Raw genomic sequence first — 10,681 nt, 5'->3', positions numbered from 1 at the left:
ATATTTGCCACTCATAAAGTTTTAAGTTTTAATTATTTCTCTTATGGTAATAAATTTTATCTATTTACTCAAAAAGTGCAATGGGATTAATGTATTTTTAAAAATCACTAAAAATACTAATTGCAAATATTCTACAAAATAGTACCCTATTGTTTTTCACTTAAACTGAAGCAGAACCATAATTAAGAAATTTAAGTAAGCACTTAAAAATCTGTTTTACCCAGTATTACCTGTTGTTTCCAAATAATTGGGGTAATCTGTGGATTATATTTCATTTATTCTCAGAGTTGGGCTGCTCATGGAAGCAAGGAGTTACACAATTAAATTCAAATTTCTCTAGAAAATATGCCTGACAAATTTTTTTAAAAGTATGACCTGCTGTTTTGTTTTGTTCAAGATGTCCCAGAATGTCCGATCATTTAATCCACACTCAGTTTACCTTCATTCTCTTAGAACTAGAAAAAAGCATTCTACAATAATGACTTCCCCTTGTGAATTATTCCAATTCACCAAAATCTGCATTTTTTAGGAAAGAAAAGCTGACTCAGAATATATTTCTTCTAGTGGAGCAGCCTTTGGCCCCAAAGAGTCCAGCAAGTCAGGCGGTAGGTCATGTTCAGAGAAGGTGAGAGAACTGAGGCTGTCTGCTTGCTCACACTCGCCCTCCTCTGCGTAGACGTGAGGTGGGTAGCCAGGATCACCCTCGGGGTCGTGGGTGCCACAGAGCTGCTGGAGGGGAACCAGGGAGAGGAAGTGAGTGCCATGGTGTGTGAGCCTTGTCCGATTACAGGCCTTTGTACAGACTCAAATAAGGCAGCAAGCTGAAGGGAGGGACCCCATCACACTCCTCCTGACCTCAGGGAGGGAACTCTGATAATGACAGTGGCCCTGACCTGGGTAGGATGACGGGAACGTGGAAGAAAACCGCCCACCCCTTCTACCCTCTTACAGGGCAGACTCATCCCTTACCCAGGCCTGAGACCTCCACTCCTGGCCCTATGCCTGCTGTCACCTTGAATGGCCATCCCCAATACATGTTTGTGGGATGGACGGATAGGTGAGGTTAAAGGGCTTTCCCCTGTTGACCTTCAAATACCCTAGAAGGTCGCTAATGGAAGTCTGAGCCTGTTTCATAGATCGAGGTGGGGATGGGTTTACAAGACTCTTCTAAGCCATTACTGGCTCACAGCGTTTTGTGTGAGAAAGAACTCATCTAGAGACTGAACATGTTCAGAGTCAGGCCCCCCACCATGTCCCCAGGCTCTCAGCCAGTGGTGTCCACCTTGCTCAGCTCACGGGGGCCCCTCCAGGCTCTCCATTTAGTGGGAATACCATCTCCTGGCCCTGCGTCTACTGATGCCCAGACCTGCTGACCACAGGTATAGCTGGGAACCTTCATCCTTACATCACACACCAGCAGGGACTGTGGTCACCATGTGGCCCTATGCCTTGGGGCATGGGTGGGGGGGAGCCAGCTGACAGGTGAATCCAGGGGCTGTGACCAGGGTGTCATCAGTGCAGCCAAGTAGATAACTAAGGATGGGCCTGGTGAGCACACAGCAAACCGGGATCTGCAGGGGGTCTGTGCTCAAAGCTCCCAAGGCCTGTGACAGCAGAAGCTTCCAGCCCTAATTCAGCAGTTTAGAAGCCCTGTGAGATCAATAATTCATCATAAACCCCAACTAAGTTAGAAGGCTCACAAGGGAAAGCACCGGGCCTTCTAATCTGCCAGTTTTCCCTCCTCTCACACCACCCAGCTCAGCTCCAAGTTTGCACTAATGAAGGCTCCCTGCCTGCCTGGGGGACATAAGGATGGGCCTCAGCAGGAAGCAGCCTCCCTCAGCCCAGTCAGACGGTGAACTGGTCCCCACCCGCTCCATCCACAGGGAATAGCTGTGTGGGGCGGAGAGGGCAGATCCACAGATGTGAATGTGGGCAAGCCAGATGATAACCAGGGACTAGACTAGAAGGGTGACCCGTGACCCATCTTCGTCCACTCTAACAGCCAGAGGAAGGGGCCCCCAGGTACGTCTCACAAAACAGGTCCCCAGGAGGCTCCAATGAGCACCCAGACCCTCTAATGCAGGATCTGCAGAGTTGGGGGCTCCTACCTGACTCAGCACCTCCACCATCACTCCTGCTCTCATTTCCAGGGGTCCTCTGGGCACCACGGTATCGAGGCAAACCTGGAAAGCAAAGAAGAGTCCTAACCCTGTCGGGGTCAGCTTACAGCTCCCCTCAGTTGATGGCCTCTGCTGGCTGGCACACGGGGGCCACCACCAGGTGCAGGACTGTCTCAGCTCTCCTGGAGGGGACAACAGGCCAAGGGCAGTTTAACCAGATGTCACCTTCGTGTGTGCAGAGAGAAGGCAGCCCTGCCGGTTTTGACTGATGGATTGATGGACCCTCCGTGCCTTGGCTTCCAGGGAAGAAGGAAGCCGAGTGAGCCTGGCCAGCAGGGTTTGGGTCTGGTCCATAAACGTGAATCAGCAAGAGGCTGACTGCCCCACATGGGGAAGCTCATCCCACCGCCTGTTGCCACAACGCACGGCTCATCCCACGGCTCCTCCTGCCTTGGCAGGTCAGCCGCACCTCGTGCTCACAGGGTGCCATGCTGCCTTCTCTCTCCCATAGACCTGGGTCTCAGGTTCTGGCTGAGGAGTGTGGTAGAGCCGTGAGGAGGTGGGCTTAGCATGCCCCACGTGGGGGCCACCTGGGACCCCAGAGAGCCCCACCTGCATCGTGTAGCCAGGCCCGCACAGGTGAAGCCAAGCAGCCCCTCACTCAGGCCCACACAGGTGCGCGGCCTGCACCCAAGGTGAGAGGTACGTAGTGCTGAGCGTGCAAGGTGCAAGAGAGGCCGCCTGCACCTGGGGCCTCTCAGGAAGAGAAGGACCTGGGGATGGGAGCAGAGGAGGGAAAGCCAGCAGAGGCCAGGAGGCTGGAGGCAGCCCAGACCTGCAGGCGGAGGACAGCGCAGGAGAGACCAGATGACCGCAGGTCTCAGGGCTGCAGACCATCCCAGGACAACTGCCCTGTCAAGTGGGTTTAAATTGGGGTGACATGAGAGCATTCCCTGGGGGCTCAGAGGGTAAAGAGTCTGCCTGCAATGCGGGAGACCCAGATTCGATCCCTGGGTTGGGAAGATCGCCTGGAGAAAGAAATGGCAACCTACTCTAATATTCTTGCCTGGAGAATCCCATGGATGGAGGAGCCTGGTAGGCTACAGTCCATGGGGTTCCAGAGAGTGGGACATGACTGAGTGACTTCACTTTCAGAAACTCACTGGTGACTTTCACAGCTGCAGTGACTTCTGATCACCCCTGGATTTAGGGGTACCATAAAACACTGTGAAGTTTGGGATAATTTTACATGTCCATGAAGATATAAACACACACCTGTCTGTACCTGTATCTGTCTATACACATAAACCCATCCCATCCCACCATTGCGAACTGAACTAAACACTCTTAGCCAAAGAGATAGCAGGGATAACCCCTACCAACAACCCCGGAGACCTGCTGCCTGGTGATGCTGTGTCCTCAGTCACTGCCCTCCAGCTCCTGTTGGCCTCTCGGAGGATACAACAGACACAGGCCCTTCCTCCAATATGCTTGCTGGTCAGACCCTGTGGTCCTTCCCGGGCCAGTGGAAGGTACAACACCAGTCTCCAGGAAAACTCAGGGTCGATTTTGTCTTGAGTAGATTTTAGGTTCACCACATGCCCTTTTTGCTGCTTTTGCTACATTTACTGCACGTGACTCTTGTTAAGGCCAAGAGCACAGTTTCCCTCCCCCGGCCGCTCAGCACGGAGACCCTGGCTTCAGGCAGGTTCCCAGGATCCACGACTCCTCGGAGGTACTTCAGCAAGAGTGTTTGAATTTCATTCTAATTATGTGAAAGTTATTTTACTAATAATATTTAATGTTATTTTTCTAATATAATGGAGAAGGACTTACATCTTTTTAACTGAGCCCTCCAACATCTTAATAAAAGCAAAAATGTTATAATTTGCTTTTATGAAACTTGAATGAAGCTTTTTGTCTCTTGTTTGCTAAATCAAAGAGAACCTGATATGATAAGCTGAGTTCCCTTAAAAATATCTGAAACTGCTTATTGTCATAAATTGAAATTTTCTTGACACTTTTAAGAATCAATTTCAGCGATGTGAGGCAATGAATTAGGTGCTAAGGAAGAACTCTTCAAACTTCCTCCACAATATCCAACGCCCTTTTTGTTGTTATTGTTTCCAATTGAATCACTATTTTTATTTGTTGCTTTGGTAACAGGTGTATGCTGTAAATGTCATTGCACTTCAAAATCAGTACTATAAAAAAACAGCTCTTTTCTGTTTTATTTATAATGGCATTCTTTGTAAGATCTCATTTGTAAAGAAGGATTCTGCTGTTAGAAAGGTTTAGGAGAAAATGGACTAGTGGCCTGTATGGTCCCCTTAGTTCAAAACTTCTATAAATCCATAAAGAATCAAAGAATCAAAGCAAAAGAATACTCAGGCCTTCACCAAGTTCCTAGCTTCTCAGCAGCAAAAGAAACTTGACAGGGACTGAAAAACTCTGGTGCTTTCAGGTCTAGAGGTAAGTACTTTGTTTAGTTCTCATCTGCTCCCTAGAAGTCATGGTTCAGACAGTAAAGAATCTGCCTGCCAATTCAGGAGACCCAGGTTCAGTCCCTGGGTTGGGAAGACCCCCTAGAGAAGGGAATGGCTACCCACTCCAGTATTCTTGCCTGGAGAATTCCATGGACAGAGAAGCCTGGTGGGCTACAGTCCATAGGGCTGCAAAGAGTCAGACAGGACTGAGTGACTAATACTTTCACTTTTTTCACTGCTTCCCACATTCACTACTTTTAGCTTATTTGGATGTTGGTTGGGTATATTTTTACCACCTTCCCCCTTCCCTATTTTTAGGGCTTCCCACAGCTGCCAGGACCATAAGGTAACTCTTTTCATGGTAATTTCTTCATCAGTACTTACAGGAGTAGAGTATTTGTTTCTCACACTTGGCTCAAAAAACACGCCATGACACTGAAATTATTTTAGAATATGAAAAATTAATTAAAGTAAAAAAAATGAAATGTTTATTGGTTTCATATAAATTACCCAAAGATGTAAACACATAACTAGAAATTCTTGTAACCATAAGGCCTCGTGTTTCTGCACTAAAGGTATATAATGATAGCAGTGTAGGTATTCCTAGCAGAAACCCATGGGTGAGTTTTATAGTTGCTTTGTGGGAATGGAACACGAAAATATGAGATTTTCAAGTCCATCTTGGGTCTACAAAATTCACATCAGACTCACGGTGTGCCGAGTGTGGCCTCAAAGTCTGTGAATGTGGCCCATTCATCCCTAAGACCCAAGACTGGTTACATAAGTGGAAGGACCCAGCATAAAAGATGTGAGCCCCCTGCCAGATATGAAGTGTTTCAAGATGGTGACAGGAAAGACGTGCCCCCTTCTGAGCACAGGGGCCTGTGGGACGGACTGGGTTCCACGCCTATGAAGCTGACCGTTCCACGGCAGAGGGACACACCTATCAATGCACAAGCCCTTTCAAGGATCCATGGAATCATGTTTGTGCAAAAGAGAAGAACTCATTTTTATCTTGGCTCAAATGCAGCCTGAGAAAAATAATGAATTATAGGGGTCTTGAATTCTTTCTTAAAAGCTTTCCGTCGTGAAAACAGTGACTCTTTGGCCCTTGAGAACCCATTTTGGCTCTTGTTAGAAAGCTAATTTTTTTTGTTAAACTAATAGCTAGTTACACTAGTGAAGTCCAAATAAGGTCTGTATTTGAGGCCTGTGTCAATAGTGTCATAACGAAGTCAGTTTTCTGGTTTTGATAACATATCATGTAGACTATTATCTTGGGGGAAAGCTGTGTGGAAGGTACACAGGAACTCTGAACTATTTTACAACTTTGTGTGAGCCTGAAAAGTCATGTTAAAAAGCACAGCTATAGTTTTAGAATGTGTACATGGAGTATATAAGGACATGACTCAGTTTGGCAGGAGGTGTGGAGTCACTGGACTGGAAGTTGGTTAGGGCCAAGGCCACTGTTCTTGATCTTATAGATGACCTCTGGTGTCCAGACATGAACACAGAGAAATGTACTTATTTGTGGGTGTCATATTTGATCAGAGCTATCAAATAACAACTCAGTAACAACCAACAATCACAATAGTTAGTTAGATATATGAGAAGGTTTTCACAACTATGTGTTTTTTCTACCAGAATCACAGAATCTTCTAGAAGGGAACCCACTGTCCGTCACCAGTGAAGTCTCAGCAGCAGGAGTAAAGCTGTGCAACTCACTGGCGTCCCAAGGACAAGATGGACTTGGTCAGATGCACTCAATGGAGAAAGTAGCATTTTGTTTATATCCTAGGGGAAAACACTGGTTTACTCCAAAGGTAATGCATTTCCCTCTAGGTGAAAACAAAGAAGCTACACCTTTCCCTGCTCAGATACTCACATGCAAATAAAAATTAGCTTTATGATGAAGGGGAGGGAAAATGAGAATAGAAAAGGAAAGGTGAAGAGAAGCAAGGAAAAAAGATAAAATAAAGTGGGTATGTGTGACCCAACGTGACTTGAAGATGTAGACTCTAACATTCTATGGATGATATTAGAGACACCTGACAACTGAATATGCACACAAGATCTGGAAGCTGACACAGACAGATGAAACTGTTTAGATTTAGGGATGGGATTGTGGACAATTTTTGCTTTGGGTTTCTATTTTTAATATAAGCCCTTCAATCATGAAATAAAATTTCAAAGAAAATAAAGTAGGCACAGGTCCTCAGTAACAGTTCTAAGGAAGTCCATGCCTTGTCACAGATTTTAAAATAGCAGGTCACCTGATAATCATAAGTGACAACCTCACTGAGGGAAGGTGTGTGAATGGCTGTCTATCAAACCAGCCACCACATGTACACTGACTATTTGCAGGAAATCATAAAGGGAACCCAGAGACTCACCAGAAAATAGAAGAGCAGCCTTGGTGTCCTCCCCTGCAGATGAGGGAGCAAGGTACCCTCTGGCAGGGGTTTGGTAAAGATGCAATGGGATTATACTTGCAAAGTGCAAACCCCAGGGCACGATCAGTGGACCAGAGTTATTACTGTACCTACCAGGAGCTCTGGCCTCCAGAAGCTTTTAGACCAGTCAAGGAAGAGAGGCCCCTGCCAGCCCTCCCCAGGAGTCTCTGTGCCCCCTCCCCCTGGGAACATGGAGTGGTGGGCAGATGCCCTCTGGACCTGGCCCTGCTCTGCCCAGTCAGGCGCCTGTACAATAAATGACAGCAGCCCTGGGTCAACTCACTCTTTTCCAAAGTGGAGTCTTCATCCACTTAGAGAAGGGAAGGTTTAGCCAGACTGAGAACGGGGTTTCAAACAACGTTGAACTGCGTGGTGAGAAAAATCAGTCCCTGTCTAATTCCTCATCCATGCTCCTAATGACATCAAGGAGGAAGTGTCCGTCAGGTGCCAGCCTGTCCTGGCTCGCTCTCCACATTTTCTACCTAGAATTGCAGCGTTCTATTTCTATCATGTCTATGTTTCACTCACCTGCTCTTTATACAGGTAAAACTGGTTTTCTGCTTACAATTGAAATATAAAATGTCCTGTTTAAAGAAATGCACTTCTTTTGGATACAAGTCCATTTAAAGGAAAATATTGTTTAAAGTCATGAAGTTAGCGCTGGACAGACTGGAGTGTGGCCCTGAGCCATCCGATACTTGAGCTGGCAGCAAAGGCATGTGAGGTTGAGCAGAATTGCAGGGGCTTTGCAGTTGGGGCTGGGGTGAAAGCAGGCATGGGGTGGGCCTGTAGGGGGACATCCCAGGATGTGGGCCTGTAGGGGGACATCCCAGGATGTGGGCCTGTAGGGGGACATCCCAGCAGCCATGGTGCCCCCCTCGCATCGAACAGTCATCGAAGCCACCCCTCTTGTTTCAACACAAGCAGCAAACGAGTCACACTCACCTTAGCTCCCAGCTTGGCACCCGCCTCGGCTGGGCTGATTGACAGGACTGGCATGTGATCCCTGAGGTATGACCTTCCCTGTAGGACAGGGGGAAAGGAATATGACTGGGGCTGAAATTACAGATGGCGGCATTAAACACAGAGAACAGGGAGTAATGTCTCCCTTCTGGCAACACAGACAGCATCCTGACCCTGGAAAACACAGTCTGGGCTGTGAAGCAGGAGGGCAACCCTGGCAAGTGGACGCTTTGTAATCGCTGGTCAGGAAGTGAAGTTTCTTGCTGTTTAGCGGTTCATGTGAAGTGATGGCAAAAACAAAAACTAAGCAACTAAAGATAAAACCTTGTTTCAATCAGCCTCAGCATCTCAAAACTGGTTCTTGCCCTCTTCTAAGCCTCAATGATGCTCTTGGGGTCGCTACAATGGGCAGTGCTGTGTGGAGCCTTATCCATTTCTCACTCAACAAATATTCACTGAGGGACTCAGATGTTGAGAAGTGCTGGATTTCTTCTCTCTTTTAAAAAGATTTATTTATTTATTATTTCAGCTGTGCTGGGTCTTCGGTGCTGCAAGGGCTTTCTCTAGTTGCTTCAGGTGGGGACTACTCTTCGTCTCAGTGCTTGGGATTCTCATTGTGGTGGCTTCTCTTGTTGCGGAGCACAGGCTCTAGGGCACATGCTCAGTAGCTGTGGCCCATGGGCTCAGTTGCTCTGCAGCATGTAGGATCTTCCCAGACCAGGGATCGAACCAGTGTCTCTCTCCTGCACTGGCAGGCAGATTCTTGACCACTGGGCCTCAGGGAAGGCTTAAATTTCTTTCCTAAGGGCTCACTGGCTTCCCCACAGAGAGGGGAGGCCCCCGTGCTGTCCTGCAGACCCTTTTGATCAGGGGGCATGTCTGGTGGCAGAAAAGGACAAGGTGGGTGGAATCAGTGATGGTGTCTAGATGAAGGGAATCTTCTCAAGATTGCGCAGGGTCCCCAGTGTGTGGATGCAGGCTGGTGTATTCACATAAGATGGAATAACAGAGAAGTGTGGAGACAGTGGGGCAGCTTTATTTACCAATGGCTACAAGGACATAATTGGTAGCTGCTGTTAGTAATGCAGAGAAACTCACCTGAAAAATGTCATTTGCCCTAAATAAGGTTTCTCAGCCTCAGCACTACTAACACTCGGGCAGGAGACCTCTCTGTCATGGGGGCTGTCCTGAGCACAGCAGGACGGCCTGCAGTGTCCCCTAGTCAGTTGTACCCCCTAGACATTATAGCATCACCACCCCGCTGCCCCACCGACTCTGCACTCCCAGGTGAGTTGTAACCACCAACATGCCTCTAGACACTGCCAGATGTCCCCTGGGGTGGGGATGGGGGTCCGAATTGCCCCCAGTTGAGAGCCAGCACCCTAGACAAATGTGACGAGATGATGACAAGAGGGGGCGGTGATTGAGAGCAGTATGGAGAGCCTACCGCATTGTCCTCATGAGACACAGCCCAGCTCCACTACCTGGAGAGGATCGGCTCTGCTCTCCTCATTCCACATGATCAGGGTCTGGATCCCCTCATCCCATGGCACAGAGCGACCCGGCCTCCTGGCTTCAGACACAAGGCGACATCGCAGCAGGAGGAGCAGAGCGGCTGTGACGAGACACGGGGGAGAGGAGATGCCGGAGCTCTAGCCGATCAGAGGTTCCCTCCCACCGGAGCCCGCGCTGCTGGCATATAACTCGGCCGGGAGCTCATGGGGGCAAGCTGAACCTTCCTCAATCTTTGCAGCCTCAGTGCTTAGCACAGCCTGGGGCACAGTAGGTGAGAGGTAACTATTTGTTGGACTGATTGAGTAATACTATGTGACCAGTAATATTCTACTGTCTCCTTGAAAATTGAGCCTCCCTGTCAGCCTCTGCCAAGCCTGGGAGCTTGTGTACATTGCTGTCCTCAGCTATTAAAATCATCTCTGCTCTGTTGCTCAGTCATGTCTGACATTTTGCGACCCCATGGACTATAGCCAGCCAGGCTCCTCTGTCCATGGAATTTCTCAGGCAAGAATACTGGAGTGGGTTGCCATTTCCTTCTCCAGGGGATCTTCCAGATCCAGGGATTGAACCCGCATCTCCTGCTTAGCAGGAATCCATAGACAGTGGACTACTGTCCTTAGACAGTGTCCACCTCTAGGTTCCATTGCTGTAAAGTCTGCTACTGAGCAGAAGCTCCTTTTGCCAGGCAGGCAGCCTGTCTGACCAGGGTGGAAATCTTCCATCTGAGCCTGGGCCTCCCATGAGCCTGGGGGTCATTCTCAAAGGTACTCTGCTGACCTGGCCATCTGCACTCCCCACCCCAGAGGACTCTATGCCCTTGGCTTACAGCTTGGGGAGAGGAGCTGCATTCCCAGGACAGCTCCTGTCTATGCTGACCTGCCAGAGCCACAAACGCTACACAGAGAGGGGCCAGGGCCCCCTGCAAGACCCCAGCTCTCGCGATGACGGGCTCCGCACAGGTGAATCCATCGGGACAGGAGCAGACCCTCACGTGGACAGTCTGCTTCTGGGAAAGTCCCTGTTTGTCTCCGATGAGAAGCGGCACAGAGTAGTCACCAAGTGGAAGGCTTCTCTGCATTAGAAGTTCCACTGAATAACCTGCAGAGGGAGGGGGACCTTAGCTGCGTTGATGTGTTCATTC

At 48.6% G+C, this 10,681-nt stretch overlaps 1 protein-coding gene across 1 annotated transcript in view; it reads right to left on the bottom strand.

Moving 5' to 3' along the window:
• Positions 1 to 491: 491 nt before the first annotated feature.
• The window catches only part of CDH26 (cadherin 26), a 40,567-nt gene continuing 30,377 nt past the window's right edge, over positions 492 to 10,681 (bottom strand). Inside the window, exons 12-17 of the mRNA XM_088843654.1 lie at positions 10,417 to 10,638; positions 9,510 to 9,640; positions 8,008 to 8,085; positions 4,994 to 5,044; positions 2,112 to 2,186; positions 492 to 729 (exon numbers count right to left, since the gene is read on the bottom strand). Coding sequence (XP_088699780.1) covers positions 526 to 729; positions 2,112 to 2,186; positions 4,994 to 5,044; positions 8,008 to 8,085; positions 9,510 to 9,640; positions 10,417 to 10,638 — 761 coding nt within the window. The 3' untranslated portion in view covers positions 492 to 525. The remainder of the gene's footprint in view (positions 730 to 2,111; positions 2,187 to 4,993; positions 5,045 to 8,007; positions 8,086 to 9,509; positions 9,641 to 10,416; positions 10,639 to 10,681) is intronic.

This window comes from Moschus berezovskii, chromosome 15 (assembly GCF_049115385.1).
Source record: "Moschus berezovskii isolate FMDL1 chromosome 15, NW_MosBer_1.0, whole genome shotgun sequence".
NCBI classification, from domain to species: Eukaryota; Metazoa; Chordata; class Mammalia; order Artiodactyla; family Moschidae; genus Moschus; species Moschus berezovskii.
The sequence above is the reverse complement of the archived record's forward strand: the minus strand, read 5'-3'. Positions and strand labels throughout refer to the sequence as shown.